The sequence below is a fragment of the Carcharhinus amblyrhynchos genome, chromosome 6 (genome assembly GCF_965287045.1).
Source record: "Carcharhinus amblyrhynchos chromosome 6, sCarAmb.v2.hapA, whole genome shotgun sequence".
Taxonomy (NCBI): domain Eukaryota; kingdom Metazoa; phylum Chordata; class Chondrichthyes; order Carcharhiniformes; family Carcharhinidae; genus Carcharhinus; species Carcharhinus amblyrhynchos.
The window spans coordinates 471,588-491,948 of NC_137329.1; the positions used below are offsets into that span (position 1 = coordinate 471,588).

General features: G+C 40.6%; 1 protein-coding gene across 2 annotated transcripts in view; it reads left to right on the plus strand.

The window, feature by feature from the left end:
- caprin1b (cell cycle associated protein 1b) overlaps positions 1-19,922 on the plus strand; it is a 237,663-nt gene extending 217,741 nt beyond the window's left edge. For both annotated transcript variants that reach the window (XM_080189836.1, XM_080189837.1), the window contains one exon: positions 19,571-19,922. In XM_080189836.1, coding sequence (XP_080045962.1) covers positions 19,571-19,653 — 83 coding nt within the window. In that variant the 3' untranslated portion in view covers positions 19,654-19,922. The remainder of the gene's footprint in view (positions 1-19,570) is intronic.
- Positions 19,923-20,361: the final 439 nt, after the last annotated feature.

Sequence of the window (20,361 nt, forward strand, 5' to 3'; positions counted from 1 at the left end):
CACTTGTTTGCGCTAATGCAGTACACTTAACAATGGAAACAAGTAGAATTCTTTGGATACAATTTACAGTTCCTGAAAATTCATGGATTCTTTTTCTTCAAAGGCATATGAATTCTTAGTAATTACTGTTGCAAGAAATGCAGCTAATTTTCTTAAGATCTGATACAATTACATTTTGCATTTGCGTGCAAGCATTTGGAATTTATTGCTGCTGATTCTGTCCTCGTGGCTTTAACTGAAAATTATGGTCACAAGAGATTCACAACAGAGTTGTATGTGCTTGATCTGTGCTATTGTACAGCAATGTCCACCATGACTTATCTGCTGACGTCCCCTTGAAGTGGAATTTTCGTTAACTTTCACTGTATAATTCCTCTTTTGGGTTATTGTACTGCTTATTTAAATTTTTCAATTCACACATTGGCAGTGGAACCCACGGTGGCACAGTGGTTAGCAGTGCTGCCTCTCAGTGACAGGGACGGGGCTTCGATTCCCAGCTTGGGTCACTGCCTGTGTGGAGTTTGCACATTCTCCCCATGTCTGCGTGGGTTTCCTCCAGGTGCTCTGGTTTTCCCACAGTCCAAACATGTGCAGGTTAGATGGATTGGCTGTGCTAAATTATCATTTAGTGTCAGGAAGACTAGCTAGTGTAAATATATGAGGTTATGAGGATATGGCCTGGGTGGCATTTGGTTGGTATGGACTCGATGGGCTGAATGTCCTCCTGCACTGTAAGACCATAAGATAGCAGAATTAGGCCACTCGGCCCGTCGTGTCTGCTCCACCATTCCGTCATGGCTGATATTTGATTGCCTTATTAATCAAGGACCTATCTATCTCTGTCTTAAAAGACACTCAATGACCTGGCCTCCACGGCCTTCTGCATCAAAGAGTTCCACTAAGGTTCTATAATCCAGCAGCCTTTAAATTTTAACATCAGAATTCTATTGAGCAATAGAGAATAAAGTATACAAAATCTAATTATATCGTTAAGTGTTTTTGGAATTGCTGCACATGAGTAATTCAGTTGTGAATATCACAAGTTGAGGGTTGGACTAATTGAAACCCAACCTGATAAATTGGTTCTTTCTGAAATTTCTAAATTTCCTATAGTTATAACACTTGTGGGATCCACATTCTAGCTACGTGAAGTTGAAATGGCTGCCCACTTCCTGACTTTGCTTTTGGCTTAACTAATGTGAGCAATTTCAATGCAATATGTCTTCCGTGTTGTGCTTTTTTAAAAAAAAGTTGAGGTGCGAATGTGTCAACTGTCACTCTAAGTCTTAACTAATTGTCTAATGCCTTTATTTTTGTCTCTTTTTTAAAAGCTCAACATCACCCCCTTGCCCATACAAGATAATGCCTTTCAACATTTGAACTCGTCTATTTAATGCTCTGTGAATACAAGTAGAATTTTTGAGCTGCACGTTGTTTTCGCAGGGCAATGTAGAGTGGATGAACTTGCAGTCCTAAAGTGCTCAGTGATATATTCTGAAAGTTAAATTGCCAATCTTGCCCCAGCTTTCTCGTGGTTTCAACCAGTGGTGGACAGTCTGCGGCCAGGGCGCCACATGGGGCCCATCTGTGTTCTGAGTGTGGCCCATGAGACTTTTTTTTGACTGTTGCTCACGCACAGGGTTGCCAAATTTCACTGGTTTCCATCCATGTAGTTTCTTTTCCTACTGATATGATTGAAGTGGTGCACACACAAAGCAAGTATAAGTGGGGTGCATGCTGACTTCAAACAATGTTGCCCGTGAGAGCTGTGAGTTCCCTTTGCTTCCAAAGTGTTCATATTACTTTTGTTTACCATTTTAAAGTTGATAGTTTGATTATAAATGATTAAGCATTTCCTGTAACTTGTTGAAATAGTTTATGTGTATTAATCTTATTCATGGAACAAAATGATTTCAATTTAAGGAGGGCCACTCATGCAGCCCGTTCATTAGCCTAGGTTGCCCATCACTGATAAACATTGCAAGCATAAGCTAGCTAACATGAAGTGGACATTTTGGAGGAAGCTGCATCAACCAAGCCAGCATTCTTATAGTGTGAGCCTACTTTAGGGGTAAGCCAATAGCTGTGGGTCCAGACTGTGTTGCAAATATAATGGGTCTTCAGGACATTTAAGGAAATATCTCAGCTGCACATTTAATGTATGATGTTGCTTTGCTACTTAGAGTAATTAAAGAATACAATACTTCCATTTAGAACATGAGGGGAACTTTTTATTTGAGTATTCAAAATGTATCCAATTCCAAAAAATACTTCTGCCCTGATTATTCTGAGTTGCAACATAAAAGATAGGAGCAGGAGTAGGCCATCTAGCCCTTCGAGCCTGCCCCGCCATTCAATAAGATCATGGCTGATCTGAAGTGAATCAGTTCCACTTTCCCGCTTTCTCCCCATAACATAAGAACATAAGAAATAGGAGCAGGAGTAGGCCATCTCGCCCTTCGAGCCTGCCCCTTAATTCCCTTGTCTAGCAGAAACCTATCCACCCATGACTTAAATATATTCAGCGAGGTAGCCTCCACCACTTCAACGGGCAGAGAATTCCAGAGATTCACCACCCTTTGAGTGAAGAAGTTCCTCCTCAATTCTGATCTAAACTGCCCCCCCCCCCCTTATTTTGAGGCTGTGTTCTCTAGTCCTGCTATCCTTTCTAAGCGGGAAGAATCTCTCTACCTCTACCCTATCTATCCCCTTCATTATCTTATATGTCTCTATAAGATCCCCCCTCAGCCTTCTAAACTCCGAGTACAGACCCAGTCTATTCAATCTCTCCTCATAGGCTAACCCCCTCATCTCCAGTATCAGCCTAGTGAACCTTCTCTGCATTCCCTCCAAGGCCAATATATCCTTTTGCAAGTGCGGCGACCAAAACTGCACACTGTACTCCAGCTGCGGCCTCACCAGTACCCTGTACAGTTGCAGCAAGACCTCCCTGCTTTCGTATTCTATCCTCCTCGCTATAAAGGCCAACATTTCATTCGCCTTCTTGATCACCTGCAGACTGGGTTTTTGCGATTCGTGCACAAGGACCCCCAGATCCCTCTGCACCGTAGCATGCTGCAGCTTTTCACCTTCTAAATAATAATCCCTCCTACTATTATTTCTACCAAAGTGGATAACCTCACATTTGCTAACATTATACTCCATCTGCCAGGTCCTCACCCACTTGCTCAGCCTATCCAGATCGCTCTGCAGACTTTCCACACCTTCCACGCAATTTGCTTTTCCACTCATCTTCGTGTCGTCAGCAAATTTCATTATCCTACACTCAGCCCCCTCCTCCAGATCATCTATGTAAATGGTAAACAGTTGAGGCCCCAGCATCGATCCCTGCGGCACTCCACTAGTCACCAACTGCCAACCAGAAAAGCACCCATTGATTCCAACTCTCTGCTTCCTGTTAGATAACCAATCCTCTATCCACGCTAACACATTACCCCCAATTCTGTGCACCCTAACCTTCTGTAGCTGTTTGCACTTGTGCCTAGAATGTTGTCCTGGTGATACTTGGGGGATTTTTGTGTTTTCTTTGTGTACTTGGACCAGTAATAAAGCACTTCAAAGTACCTTAGACACTTTAAGCCATTTGTTCATTGGTTTAAGTAAGTGGTCCTGGAATATAAAGAAGCCTGAGATCCTCAAGGCAAATTATTTGCAGCTGCTGTAATAAGATCTTATTGATTATCTCATTTATGGCATTATTGGTATACCATTCAAAATAAATGTGGGTTTTGCAATTTGTTATATCTTCAAACTATTTTGTGCAATGTGATAGATATCCATTATTACTTATCTTTCAACTCTTATATGAATTAGATGCCAGCATTGAACTATAGGCAGCAATTTGCCGCCTTTAAATGCTGCTGTGCTAGAAAGAATGCAGTTGAAAGATAAATCGCTGTTGCTGCCATCTGGTATATACTGTCACTGAGGCATTTATCTTGTAACACTAATAACTAGATGGGTTATTTTTGTGCTGGTACGTAGATCGTATGTGACTTAATGTGTTGCAGTTGATTGGTGTATAGATGAACTAAGGTGAGGTTTGAAGTGAATAATGAGAAAGTGGTATGTATCTTTGTAGTTTTTTTAGGGTTGATACTGTATGAATGAGCATTAACTGGACTTGTATGGTTTGAATAGCTGGCAAAAGTTTATAATTTTTGAATGTCAGTAATGTGACTCAGTTCTGGATGTGATGATGCATTTTAGCGCACAAACCAAATTATCCTAAATACGTCTAATTTGAACTGTCTTTGGAATAATTAGCTATGACATTAAGTCCTCCAGTACTAATGCCTACAAAGATGGGATTCTGCAAAAAGAGAGAATTATTTTTCCAGTTTAAGAACATAAGAAATAGGAGCAGGAGTAGGCCATCTGGCCCTTCGAGCCTGCCCCGCCATTCAATAAGATCATGGCTGATCTGTCGTGGCTCAGTTCCACTTTCCGGCCCTCTCCCCGTAACCCTTAATCCTCTCTCTTATCAAAAACCCATCAACCCGCTTCTTGAAAATATTTAGCGAGGCAGCCTCCACCACTTCAACGGGTAGAGAATTCCAGAGATTCACCACCCTTTGAGTGAAGAAGTTCCTCCTCAACTCCGTTCTAAAACGCCCCCCCTTTATCTTGAGGCTGTGCCCCCTAGTCCTAGTGTCTTTTTTGAGCGGGAAGAGTCTCTCCACCTCTATCCTATCCATCCCATTCATCATCTTATACGTCTCAATGAGATCTCCCCTCATTCTTCTAAACTCCAACGAGTACAAGCCTAGTTTATTCAGCCTCTCCTCATAGCTCAACCCCCTCAACTCCGGTATCAGCCTAGTAAACCTCCTCTGCACTCCCTCCAAGGCCAAAATATCTTTGCGCAGGTGCGGCGCCCAAAACTGCACACAGTACTCCAGCTGCGGCCTCACCAATGCCCTATACAGCTGCAGCAAGACCTCCCTACTTTTATATTCAATCCCCCTCGCTATGAAGGCCAGCATCCCATTCGCCTTCCTGACCACCTGCTGCACCTGCAAGCTGAGTTTTTGCGACTCATGCACAAGGACCCCGAGGTCCCTCTGCACCGTCGCCTGCTGCAGTTTTTCGCCACGTAAGTAATAGTCCTTCCTACCATTCTTCCTACCAAAGTGGACCACCTCACACTTGCCAACTTGGGGTCTCGTTGTCGAGAAAGAACTATAATTAAACAGTAATTCATTATTCAGTATAGTCATGTCAGAGATGAAGGGTGTGGTTTGGTGAAGACAGTATTTTCAGACTAAGTTATCCTTACTAGCTTTTAATTTAGTATAAATTTCCAAAGTGACTTTAAGTTAAATATTCAGTAAAGAAAATACTTTCCCATGAGTTTAACAACAATAAAGATGTTGAATACTCCTTGATAATTTAGAGTCATAAAGTTTTACAGCATAGAAGTGGGCCTTTCAGCCCCTTGTCTGTGCTGGCCGTCACACAACCATCCATACCAATTCCATTTTACTGCACTTAGTTTGAAGCCTGTATGCTATGGCATTTCAAATGCTCAACTAAACGCTTAAGAAGTTTTCCCTTAAATCCCCTCTAAATCTTCTACCCATTATCTTAAATTTATGCCCTCTTGTTATTAACCCCTCTACTAAGGAGAAACATTTCTTCCTATCTCCCGTATCTATGTCCTCCTTCATTTTGTGCACCTCGACAAGGTACCCCCTCAGCCTTCTCTGCTCTAAGGAAAACAACCCCTACCTAACCAGCTTCTCTTCATAACTGAAAAACACCAGCCCAAGCAACATCCTGGTGAATCTCTTGTTCACCCTTTCTAGTGCAATCATTATCCTTCATATAGTGTGGCGACCAGAACTGCACACAGTACTCCAGCTGTAGCCTAACCAGTGTTTTATACAGCTCCATCATAACCTCCCTGCTACTTCATTCTATGCCTCTGATAAAAAGGGAACACATCCAAATGCTTTTTTAACCATGTTTATCTACTTTTTCTGCTGCCTTCAGGGGCCTATGGACATGTAACTCAAGGTCTCTCTGGTCTGTATTTCCCAGCATCCTACCATTCATTATGTATTTCTTAGCCTTGTTAGTGCTCCCAAAATGCATTACCTCTCACTTTTCAGGGTTAAATTCTATTTGCCATTGTTCTGCCCATCTAACAAGCCTGTCAGTATCACCCTGTAATCTAAGGCTTTCCTCCCCATTGTTTACCACACTACCAATTTTTGTGTCATTTGTGAACTTACTGGTTATACCCCACATTCCCATCTAGATCATTAATGTATACTACAAACAGCAAGGGACCCAGATTCCTGCTGCACACAACTGAACATAGCCTTCCAGCCACACAAACAACCTTCAACCAACTCCCTCTGCCTCCTGTCAGTCAGCTAGTTTTGGATCCAAATTACGCTGGGTCTCATGGACTCTTGATCGGCTTCCCATAATGGACCTTGTCAAAGTCTTATTGATTTCCATGTAGACGACATCAACTGCAACTGCCCTCATCTACACACCTAGTCACCTCTTTGAAAAATTCAGACAAATTTGTTAAACATCCTTGATTTAATCCTTGCCTCTCCAAGTGGAGATTAATTCTGTCCGTCAGAATTTTTTTCAATACTTTCCCTACCACTGATGTTACACTCAGTGGTCTGTAATCGCCTGGTCTTTCCCTACTTTCTTTCTTGAATAATGACATCAGGTTAGCTGCCCTCCAGTCTCTGGAGTTTCACCTGTGGCCAGAGGGGATTTGAAAATTAGTTAGAGCTCCTCCAGTCTCTTGCCACACAAAGAACAAAGAAAGTTACAGCACAGCAACAGGCCCTTCAGCCCTCCAAGCCTGCACCTACCATGCTGCCCAACTGAACTAAAACTGCCTACGCTTCCAGGGACCATATCCCTCTATTCCCATCCTTTTCATGTATTTGTCAAGACATCCCTTAAAAGTCGCTACCATATCTGCTTCCACTACCTTCCCCGGCACCCATCGCCCTCTGTGTAAAAAAAAAACAAACCTGCCTCGTACATCTTTTAAACCTTGTCCCTCGTACCTTAAACCTGTGACCCCTAGTAATTGACTGTTCCATCCTGGGAAAAAGCTTCCGATTATCACTCTGTCCATGCCTCTCATAATCTTGTAGACTTCTATCAGGTCACCTCTCAACCTCCGTCGTTCCAGTGAGAACAAACCAAGTTTCTCCAACTCTCTTAATAGCTAATGCCCTCCATACCAGGCAATATCCTGGTAAATATTTTCTGTACTCTCTTCAAAGCCACCACATCTTTCTGGAAGTGTGGCAACCAGAATTGAACACTATATTCCAAGTGTGGTCTAACTAAGGTTCTATAAAGCTACAATATCACTTGCCAATTATTGAACTCAGTGCCCTGGCCGATGAAGGCAAGCATGCTGTATGCCTTCTTGACTACTTTCTGCACCTGCATTGCCATTTTCAGTGACCTGTGTACTGTATACCCAGATCCCTTTGCCTACCAATACTCAAGGGTTCTGCCATTTACTGTATAGCATAGAATGCCTCTCATCTGTGCCTGGAGGCTTATATATTTTTAGTTCCTCTCCCTTTCTATACCTATGTCATCCTCCATTATTGTTAATTTTGAGAATTGTAGCAGAATTTTGTTCGCACAATTTATCTTGCATTTTACACTAAACAAATTTTAGTAGTGTTCTGATGAAAGTCCAGATCTGTTCTTTGTCTTTTTTTCACTAGATTTGGATTTTTAATGCCTGTGTTTGCTGTATTTTGTTCCTCACATCTTTCATGTACAAAAAGTTCATTGAATGAAGGAGTCTTTATAATGGCAATTAAGGTATTTCACCTGCAGGAGCAGTCCAATATTTATACTTCCATTTCCCTTGCTATGTAAATGCTATGACTTCAGAGCAATTATCAGTTTCTCCTTTGATTGGAACTGTTTTGTTGTCTTCCCTAGTTGGAGGTGGTGAATTAATTATTTTCCTAATCAACTGTTCTTTATGTACACACAATGTATCCTCAATAGAATTTTGATCTTTGTCAATTTTGTTTAGCACGGCCACTCGACCTAACCAGCGCATATTTGGGAGGAAACCGGACCACCTGGAGGAAACCCACGCAGACACAGAGAGAATGTGTAAACTGACACTACCCCAAGCCAGAATCAAGCTTGTGTCCCTGGCGCTGAAAGCAGTGCTAGTCACCATGCCACCCTAAGCAGTCTAGAAATTAATTCACATGAAGAGGAATTTTGTAGTCATGATCAAACTAGTTCTTGAGCACAAAAGGTAGGTGTAGAGACAGGTCTAGTCTACATGGGATTTGGGTGAAGCCACATCTGGTGTTATGGCCATAGTATGTCTGGATATTTGTGCTGCTGTTACAATGCAAGGTAGGAGGTTATACCTCTGCTTCAACTACTCTAGCTTATATATAGCTGTCAGGTAGTCATTGCCCAAATTATCTTAACGATCAGTATGCTGTAACGAGGCTATGGAAGATTAAGATTCATTATGGGATACCTCAGTCCAAACAGGTATAATCTTTCTAAAATAAACAATTTGCCTCCACATTTGAGTCTTTCAAAGGCTGATCATTTCAGCTATTTTGGATCCATGACTTTAGATCTACTGTTGAGAATCATCTGCATTGGCTTTGAATTTACAGATATTGTTTCATCAAAATCTATAATTCAGGCACCTAATTTGAAGATGCTTTGCTTTTGGGTATTAGGCTGTTTTCTTGAAAGTACTGAGGGCTTAATGTTCAAGCTGCCAATAAACTACTTTCACCTGATTTCAGTATCAAGTATTCAGTGATCAGATGTACCCAAATAAGGGAGTATTCTACTCAATAGTTCAAGCAGTACCTGTGGAGTTAAATGTTTCAGTTCAATTAACTTTTTCAGTGTAATCCAGTTCTGCCAAAATATTTTCAACCTGCATCCCTCCACAGATGCTACTTGACCTGCTAAGAAGTTCTAGTATTTTCTATTTATTTCAGATCTTCAATATCCGGAGTACACTGTTTTGCTTGCATATCAGAAAAGTAAGTCAAGAGTGCAGTTCAATTTTTTGGGCAGCCGAAGATAAAGACTTTGATCAATTGCATTTTAAAAAATTCCAACTCAATTCCAGGAGTCAGGTAATGCCTGAGTAGAAAGAAATCCTCAAAAAAGAGATTGAATTCAATTATGTTTTTTCTGGGGTATATTTTAGATCTTCTGTGCAACTTCTAGGAGGAGTGAAAAATTTATTTGTAAGCATTTTACATGGGGACAAATGGATGCATTAGACTTTCAGTACATGGAATTTTTCGTACATTATAGACTTTCTGACCTGTTTATATTTTGGCTTCCTTCCATTGATAACAGATGACATGCGTGCAACGAACCATCCATTTTGGATGAGTGCCTTCATTTGGTGCACTTTTGTTGTGAAGGTCAATTCTTGAGAGGGTAGGTTCTGTCAGAAGCACTTAACGCTGCTGGATATTTTTGGTTCGGTTTCCAAGACATTTTAGCCACTACTTGCTGTGGTTGTGCATGCCAGCCCACAGCAGGTGTCGCCAGCTAGTGATGCCAGTTGTGACATTCGATGCTATGGACTTTCATGCCACGCTTACAAGCATCCTGTGTGCCCCACTGGTCATCTGGCTCACCAGACTTTTAGTTGATTCTCTATACTGGCTTGGTGGTCATGTCTGCTTTCATAAAATTTATGTATGTTACCTAAACTCTCAATTTCAAAGTAGTCATAATGTTATTTGATCTGAAGCTGGGTAAATGAACAAAGAGCAATGCTCAGGTGAAATGGGCTTTTCTCATACTGACTTATTACTAACTGTTTACTAATGCATTGCTTTAAGAGTATTTGTCCATGATTTTGTCACCTGGAGAGTCAAATAGCTGCTAAGAATTATGCCCACTATGTGTTTTGAAAGCAAGTTAAACTATTTTTGTACTTTAACAGAAAAAAAGCTGGTAAATCTCAACAGGTCTGACAGCATCTGTGGAGAGAGAGAAAATAGAGGCAACGTTTCGCGTTTAGATGACCCTTCAGCTCTGACATAGTGTCATCTGGACTCAAACATTGGATCTATTCTCTCTCTCTCTCCACAAATGCTGTCAGATCTGCTGTTATTTTTCTGTTTTTGTTTCAGATTCCAGCATCCTCAGTATTTTGCATTTATTTTTGAACCCTCTTGGCATCTTCCCATCCAGTTTCATTAGCTTTGTATTTAGCCCAAGGTTCAGCATAATTCTTAGCATGTTTTTGACTCTCCAGATGACAAGATCATGAACAAATGATCTTTAAGCAATGCATTAATAATAGTTAATAATATGTCAGTATGAGAAAAGCCCATTTCACTAGAGCAACAGCCGTCAAGCAACGTATCACTTTAAACTGTCTGGGAAGCTAGTGGCGAGGATTCTTAGGGATTGGATTGAACACACATTTGGAAAATCATGGCCTAATTAGGGAAAGTTAGCATGGCTTTGTGAGGGGCAGGTCCTTTCTAACCAACCTGATGATTTTTCCGAGGAGGTGATCGTTGAGCGTAGAGCAGTGGAGGTTACTTATATGGATTTTAGTGAGGCTTTCAACAAGGTCTCTCGTGGTAAACTCATCCCGAAGATTAAGATGGATGGAAAAGAAGTGAGGGAGTAGTGTTGGAAGGGTGTTTTTCTGGCTGGAAGTCCATGACTAATGGTGTTTGAATAGGTTCCATACTGGGACTAGGTCTGGAATACGCTGCCGGGGTGGTGATGCAGGCAAATATAATAGAGGCATTTAAGGGGCTTTTAGATAAGCACATGAATATGTGAGGGATATGGTCCAAGGGCAGACAAACGGGATTAATTTAGTTTGGAGTCATGTTTGGCACAATATTGTGGGCTGAAGGGCCTGTTCCTGTGCTGTACTATGTTCTATGTAAACTTGTGGAGTAAGACTATGGCTAAATAGAAATTAAACCTATGTAGATGATTGGTAGTTGGGGACCAAGTGTAGTGTGTCAAAATTCACAGATGACCCCAAGATGAGTGGCAGAGCAAAATGTGCAAAGGATGCTGAAAGTCTGCAAAGGGATATAGATAGTCTGAGTGGGCGAGGTCTGACAGATGGAGTACAGTGTTGGTAAATGTGAGGTCATTCAATTTGGTAGGAATAACAGCAAAATGGACTATTAAATACTAAAAAAAATTGCAGCATGCTGCTGTGCGGAAGGACCTGGGTGTCCTTGTGCGGGAATCTCAAGGAGTTGGTTTGCAGGCGCAGCAATAATTAAAAAGGCAAATGAAATTTTATCCTTCATTGCTAGAGGGATGGAGTTTAAAAACGGGGCTTATGTTGCAGCTGTATAAGGTGCTGGTGAGGTCTCATCTGGAATACTGTGTACAGTTTTGGTCTCCTTACTTGAGAAAGGATATACTGGCACTGGAGGGGTGCAGAGGAGATTCACTAGGTTGATTCCAGAGTTGAGAGCATTGGCTTATGAGGAGAGACTGAGTAGACTGGAACTATACGCATTGGAATTTAATAGAATGAGGGGGTCCTTATAGAAGCATATAAAATTAAGAAGGAATAGATAAGATAAAAGCAGGGAAATGGTTTCCATTGGCAGGTGAAACTAGAACTAGGAGGCATAGCCTCAAAATAAAGGGGGGGCAGGGCGGTTGAGGCAGATTTGGAACTGAGTTGAGAAGGAACTTCACACAAGTTTGAGAGTCTTTGAAATTCCCTGCCCAGTGAAGTAGTTAAGACTACTCGTTAAATGTTTTTAAGGCAAGGATAGATACATTTTTGAACAATAAAGAAATTAAGGGTTATGGTGAGTGGGCGGGTAAGTGGAGTTGAATCCACAAAAAGATCAGCCATGATCTTATTGAATGGCAGAGCAGACTTGAAGGGCCAAATGGCCTTCTCCTGCTCCCGGTTCTTGTGTTGTTATGTAAATAGCACCCCAAACATGACCAGATTTGTTGAGCTCTTTCAGAAATTTTATGATGGGCTTTAAATTTGAACCTCCAGAATGCTTGTCTGCTATATCTCCATTACCCCCAGTGATTCTTACTGTCCAGGATATTTGAGGTTTCTGTTTTTGGTACATTTACGTAATGGCAGTGATATGGTGTACAACACTGACTTATGGTCTGGTTCATTGTAGTGCAAATCAGTAAGACTAAAGTGAACAGCGTTCAAAAAGGGAGTACAACTATAGACCAACAAGCCTAACATCAACACTGGGGAAGTTGCTAGAATCCATTGTCAACGATTTCATAACTTGGCAGTGGTATAATCAAAGTCAGCAATGGACTTACAAAAGGGAAATCATGCTTGACAAATCTATTGGAATTTTTTGAGGATGTAACTAGTAGAGTTGACTGAGGAGAACCAGTGGATGTGGGTTTATTCAGACTTTGAAAGCTTTTAACAAGGTCTCACATAACGGACTATGTAAAATTAAAGCACATGGGATTGCAGGTAATGTCTTGACACGGATAGAAAGCTGGTTAACAAAATTGTTTTGCTGCAATTGCAGTTTTGGTATCTTTATCGGAAGAACACCAAAACTGCATACGCTACACCACGTGTGGCCTCACCAACATGCTGTACAATTGTAGCAAAACATCCGTACCTTTATATTCAAATCCTCTCATTATGAAGGCCAACATACCATTTACTGCCTGTAGTACCTGCACACTTACTTTCAGAGATTGATGCATGAGAACTCTAAGGTCTCGTTGAGTATCCCCCCTCTCGATTACACCCATTCAAGTTATAATCCGTCTTCCTATTATTGCTACCAAAGTAAATCATATTTATCCACATTATGCTGCATCTACCATGCCCACACATTTCAGTGTGATTTGGACAAGCTGAATGTGTGGGCATGGTAGATGCAGCATAATGTGGATAAATGTGATTTACTTTGGTAGCAATAATAGGAAGACGGATTATAACTTGAATGGGTGTAATCGAGAGGGGGGATACTCAACGAGACCTTAGAGTTCTCATGCATCAATCTCTGAAAGTAAGTGTGCAGGTACTACAGGCAGTAAAGGCAGTAAATGGTATGTTGGCCTTCATAATGAGAGGATTTGAATATAAAGGTAGGGATGTTTTGCTGCAATTGTACAGCATGTTGGTGAGGCCACATGTGGTGTAGTGTATGCAGTTTTGGTGTTCTTCTTGAATCTCTGGAATTCTCTGCCCGTTTGAAGTGGTGGAGGCTACCTCGCTAAATATTTTTAAGGCGTGGGTTGATGGGTTTTTGATGAGGGGGGATTAAGGGTTATGGGGAGAGGGCGGGAATGTGGAACTGAGCCACGACAGATCAGCCATGATCTTATTGAATGGCGGGGCAGGCTCGAAGGACTAGATGGCCTACTCCTGCTCCTATTTCTTATGTTCTTATGTTCTTCCGATAAAGATACCAAAACTGCAATTGCAGCAAAACAATTTTGTTAACCAGCTTTCTATCCATGTCAAGACATTACCCGCAATCCCATGTGCTTTAACTTTACACAGTCTGTTATGTGAGACCTTGTTGAAAGCTTTCAAAGTCTGAATAAACCCACATCCACTGGTTCTCCTCAGTCAACTCGTACTAGTTACATCCTCAAAAAATTCCAATAGATTTGTCAAGCATGATTTCCCTTTTGTAAGTCCATTGCTGACTTTGATTATACCACTGCCAAGTTATGAAATCGTTGACAATGGATTCTAGCAACTTCCCCAGTATTGATAGGCTTATTGGTCTATAGTTGTACTCCCTTTTTGAATAGCGGGCTTACATTAGCTACCCTCCAATCTGTACGAACTATTCCAGAATCCAAAGAATTTTGGTAAATAAACACCAATGGAGCTACTGTTTCCAGGGGTACTCTAAGTACTCTGGGTTACTCATACTTTGAGTTTTGCTTTTTGTGTGGGTGCATGTGACCTTTATATTCAGCGCCAAGTCCGTTAATCATGCACATGGGCCTGACCAACTTTAAAAATCTGAACTTTACATCTTTCCTGGCCTGTGAATGCACGGGAGGCCAAACTTTGTTGGGCGTTGGAGATGCTGACTGTCGAGCTGAGGATGAGGATTTTAATTTTAATTACATGAATTTTGAATGTTTCTTTGCAGCACACTTTGTGGGGAGAGGCGGGGGGGCGTTCTGCGTGGCACACCAGCGTGCCGTGGCACATTGGTTGTGATTCACTGGTCTAAAGTAGCTAAAATGGCTAGAAAAGTCAGGATTATCACTGAAAAATAAATACAAGGTACCTGTAATTTTCTTTTTGACATGTTCACCACAACAATCAGAAGGTAACAGTGCAGATAAAAACCTAGACTTCCTGAGGTAAAGGTTGTTGAGGTTCAAACAGTGTGCTCTTTGGATGTGTTTGATTTTTGGATAAAAGGAAACTCAACCACTTTCAGGTTAGTGTATAATGGACCCTCTTCTGAACTTTCTTTAGTATTCTGGGATGCAGATGATCAGTACCTGGAGATCTATCTACCTTTAATTTCCCCAAAATCACTTCTCTACTAATGCTGATTTCCTTCAACTCCTCAATAAAACATGTTTCTCTCAGCATCTTCTGGTACATTATTTATGTCTTTGTAAAGACTGAAGTAAATTACAAATTTAATTCCTCAGCCATTTCTTAATTCCCTGTTCGGCATTCTCCCATTTCTGATTATAAGAGGCCTACATTCGTTTTTGTCAATCTTTTTCTCTTTACATACCTATAGAAACTTTTATAGTCAGTTTTTATATTCCCCACTAGCTTATTTTCATACTCTATTTTTCCAATCTTAATCCCTTGGGTCCTCCTTTGCTGAATTTTAAACTGCTCCCAATCCTCAGGCCTTTTGTTTCTTCCTTGAATCTGATACTATCTCCAGTTTCACCTCGTAAGCCATGGTTTGGCCACAATTCCCTTACCACCCTTATGCCAAACAGGAATAAACAACTTCTGGAGCTACCCATTTGTTCTTTAAATGCCTGCCATTGCCTATCCACTGTCTTTCCTTTAAGTAATGTTTTTTAGTCCGTCATGGTCAATTCATACCATCATAGTTACCTTTATTGAGATTTAGGACCCTAGTCTCAATCAACTACATCACTATCCACCTTGACAAAAGAATTCTACCATATATGGTCACTCGTCCCCAAGGGTTTTCTCGCAACTAAATTGCCAACTAATCCTTTTTAATTGCACAACAACCCAATCCAAGATGGCCTGCTCCCTTTTTTTGTTCCTCTACGTATTGCTCCAGAAAGCCAATTACTGTATGCACTCCAGAAATTTCTCCTCTTGTACTGTGGCGAATTTGACTCTCCCAATCTATATGCAGATTAAAGTTGCCCAGAATCACAGATGTTCCTTTAACGCATGCCTCCCTGATTTCCTATCTAATACTTTTTCCAGCATTACCACTACCGTTTGGTGTTCTGTATATCACCCCCACCAATGTTTTTGCCCCATGTTTCTTAACTTGACCCATACAAATTCCACATCATCTATGCTAATATCTTTCCTCAATATCATCTTTAATCAACAATGCAATTCCACCACCTTTTCTATCTGTACTGTCCTTACCAAACACTGGCCCTCAATGTTTAGTTCCTTGCTCACCTTGGAGTCATGTCGCTGTAATGCCAACTATATCATACCCCATTACATTTATCTGTGCAAATAATTCATCCATTTTGTTTTGAATGCTCCGAGCATTTGGGTAAAAGCCTTAAGGTGGGCACTTGCTACTTTTCCCTTTACTACTATTCTTGGTCCTTATCTGACTCTGGCCCTTGATTTCTCTGCCTGTTACTTTCCTTATTCCCCTTACTGTATTTTCCTCTTGTTCTTGATTCCTTATGCTCTGAATTGTTGCAAAGATTCCTAGCCCCTTGCCACATTAGTTTCAATCGCACGATTTCCATTATTCTGTTTAAAAGAGGGGATGAGCAATAGTTTTTTCTCTAATAAAGATGCTCCAAAGCAACCTCTAATTTTTGTTTAAGAAGCAATGAATATTGATGGTGTGTGAGGGCATTTGCTGGGAGCAATTAAAGATGCACAGTGGTGTGAAAGGGTAGGTTATAGCAGAAGAGAATTAAGAGGGATAAGTGAGAACATAGAACTATAGAGCAGTGAGTCTAACATCACTACTGGGGAAGTTGCTAGACTCCATTATTAAGGATTTCATAGTTCAGCATTTGGAAGGCACTGGTATAATCAGACGAAGGCAGCATGGATATATGAAAGGAAAATCATGCCTTGACTAATCTATTTGAATTGTTTAAGAATGTAACCAGTATCGTTGACCAAGGAGAACCAGTGAATGTGGTTTACTTAGACTTTCAGAAGGCTTATGACAAGGTCTCAAATAACAGGCTACCATGTAAAGTTAAAGTACATGGGATTGTGGGTAGTGTCTTGAGATGGATAGAAAACTGGTTAGCAGATCGGAAGCAAACAGCTGGTATAAATGGGTCTTTTTCCAATTGACAGGCAGTGACTAGTGGGGTTCCACAGGGACCTGTGCCAGGACCCCAACTGTTCACATTATATATTAATGATTTGGAAGAGGGAACTGAATATAATTATCTTCAAATTTGCACATGATGCAAAGTTGGATGGGAGGGTGAGCTGTGAGGAAGATGCAAAGATGCTTCAGCATGATTTGGACAGGCTGAGTGGGCATATGTAGTATAATATGGATGATTGTGAAGCTATCCACTTTGAAGTAGAAATAGTTGAAAGTTTCAGATTTTTAGGTGTCCACATCAACAACCTGTCCTGGTCCTCCATGCAGACGCTATAGTTAAGAAAACCCACCAATGCCTCTACTTTTTCAAGAGACGAAGAAAATTTGGCATATCCACTACAATTCTCACCAACTTCTTTCTGGGTATATCACAGCTTGGTATGGCTCCTGCTCTGTCCAAGACTGCAATAAACTACAAAGGGTATCAATCAACTAGCCTCCCATCCATTGACGCTGCCTACACTTTCCGCTGCCTCAGAAAAACAGCCAGCATAATAGAGGACCCACGCACCCTGGACATTTGCTCTTCTTTTAGAATTGGGCAAAAGATACAAAAGTCTGAGGACACATACCAACCGACTCAAAAACAGCTTCTTCCCTACTGCCATCAAACTTGAATGGACCTACCTCACATTAAGTTGATCTTTCTCTACACACTAGCTATGACTACAACACCACGTTCTGTACTTTCGCCTTTCCTTCTCTATGAACAGTACGCTTAGTATAGTACACAAGAAACAATACTTTTCACTGTGACAATAATCAAAAAAATAGATTATCACTTGAATGGGTGTAAATTGAGAGAGGTGGATACTCAGTGAGACCTTGGTGTCCTCGTGCATTAGTCACTGAAAGTAAGCATGCAAGTACAGCAGGCAGTACAGAAGACAAACAGTATGTTGGCCTTTATAGTGAGAGGATTTGAATATCGGAATAGGGATGTTTTACTGCAATTATACAGGGCGTTGGTGAGGACTCTGCAGTTTGTGTCCTTATCTGAGGAAGGATGCCCTTGCTGTAGAGTGAGTGCAGCGAAGGTTTACCAGGCTGACTCTTGGGGTGGCAGGTTTGTCAAGAACAAAGAAAATTACAGCACAGGAAGAGGCCCTTTGGCCCTCCAAGCCTGCACTGACCATGCTGCCCAACTTAACTAAAACCCCCTATCCTTCCGGGGACCGTATCCGTCTATTCCCATCCTATTCATGTACTTGTCAAGACGCCCCTTAAAAGTCACTATCGTGTCCACTTCCACTACCTCACCTGGCAATGAGTTCCAGGTACCCACTACTGCCTGTGTCAAAAAAAAGTCTGCCATATAAGGAAAGTCGATTAGGATTATATTGAAGTTTAGAAGAAGGAGAGGGAATTTTGTAGGAATTTATACAATTCTAATGGGATTAGACAGGGTAGATTCAGAATGCTCCTAATGTGGGGGAGTCCAGAATTAAGGGTCATAGTTTGAGGATAAGGGGTAAACCGTTAGGACTGAGTGAATCTGGTGAATGTGTGGAATTCACTAGCACAGAACGTAGTTGAGGCCAATGGGATAGAGGGATATGGGGTGGGGGGGGTGAAATCAGGATATTGAATTTGATGATCGGCCATGATCAAAATGAATGGCAGTACAGGCTCGAGTGCTGATTGGCCTACTCTTTTCTATGTTTCTATCAATTGTTTTCAGCCTGTCTAATTTATTACAGGGTAGATTATCGTTGGTTTTGATGTGAATATTAGCAATGATTTCCCCTACAGGGAGATACCTGCAAGCATTGAGGTCTTAATTCAATGTGGAGCTTACTGATTAAGCTGAAACTTGATTGAAGTGTCTGGCTCTCTTGCTGGAGCTAAGTGTCTTGCTACAAATTGAAGATTATTTTAACAAATTGAACTTACTGCAACAAGAAAATACAGCTGCAGAATAGCTACTGAAAGGATATTTCCCCTTGTGCAACAGACTAGAAGTGGGGACACTTTAAAAATGAGTTGCTACTTAAGACAGATGAGAATTTTTTTTGAGGGTTGTGTGTCTTTGGAACCCTTTCCTCGAGAGTGATGGAGACAAGGTCATTGAATATTTTTAGGCAGTGGGAGATAATTTCTTGATTAATAAGGGAGTCTAAGTATATCAGAGGTAGTCAGTAAGACCAATCTCTCAGCTATGATATTAAATAGTGAAGCAGACTGAAAAGGTTACCAAATGGCCTATTCCTCATTTGCATGTTTGTATGTATGTCTGTTTTTGTTCTGTGCATTCAATAAAAATAAAATGTATTTATTTCAATTTCGATATTTGATGTCTGCAATTTGTTGCATTATAGACTCTTATCTCAAATTTGTTTATTCTGCACTCTAAATACCCTCAATTAGACTTATATTTGTAACATTCATCTTTATGAATAAAACAGTGTTCATGACAATTCAAAGATTATAATCTGCACAGTTTAGCATCAGTGTTGTTTCAACTGATTAGTAAATGGGTGGCTGGAGTAATCTCAAAACGTACAGATGTCTAGAGATAAAGCTTAGCACCTGAAGAACATCCTATGTTTTCTTTTGTTTTTGGGTGGTTTCTTATGTGAAATATTCCTAAATACTTGTGTTTGTTAAAAGCGTTTTGCTTAATGTAGCAAAATATCTGTCTCTCAAAAGGAAATGTGCATGGTGTAGGAGCTGTGGCAAATATTTAACAGTGCTATCAAAGCAATAGGTTTCTAGATTAAATAAAAGCAGACAATGGATCAGGCAGGAGCGTTTAAGCAATATAGTTCCTAAAAAAAAAAGTGTTCTTTAACCAGGTTATGTTTAAAAATGTCCTTCAAGAATGACCAGCTGGTTGAAGGGTAACAACTAAAATTCCACCGTGGCAGCCCTTAACCGAACTCTTATGATCACGTATTTTCCTATTTTTATTTTGCTGTTTTATTGGGCAGGTTGTACTCCACTCAGAAGCTTTTATATTCAGTATTTACTGGGAGATCAATTATATTATTTTTGGTCTTATTTTGCAGGCCGGGCAGGATTGATAAGGCCCAGAGGTATGAATAAAAAGATAATAACTGCGACTCAGCTGACAGCTCAGGAAGTGATTTAAACTGGACCCTCCCTCCCCATGTCTGACGGAAGGGCTTTTTGTGCAACTGTGAAATATTTCAGACAGCAATCATAACAAATACGACAAGCATTCATGGATTATTGTACCCTTGGCAACCTTACTTGTAACATCCAACTCGTCCCTGACAGTGGAATCTGATGCCTCCTTTGTGGCAGTGATTGCACATTGTGATTTTTTTCTAAAGTACCCTCAAATAAACCACACACTGTAACAAAACAAAATAAATAAAAGTTTTTACAAAAATTGAATCATGATTTCAGGTTTTTTGTGATCTGTGTCTGGCCTCCATTTAATTTTCCTTCTAAAATAGAAGGAATTGATACAATTTACAGTGGAATTTGCACAAGTCTCACAATTATATTCCAATTAGATTTCTAAGCAAAAGTCCGTAACATTTCTCTACGTAAACACTCATTTTGCAATTGAGTCTTAATGAACAAAATATTTGAGTCAAATGAAAATATACATCATTTAATGTAGGATGGCAAACATCTACTATCATCTTTAGAGAGAATATGTAAATGATTAGTGGAGCATTTTTTAAAGATCATTTTTGGTCATTATTTGACAGCGAGTGTTGGATACTCATCTGAGACGAGTATATTTTTACATAGCTGCCTTTGTAGAAGTGAAGGAGAGTTTGTTAGGTGGCTTCCATTCCTTATTTCAGTTGCTGATTTCATCTGA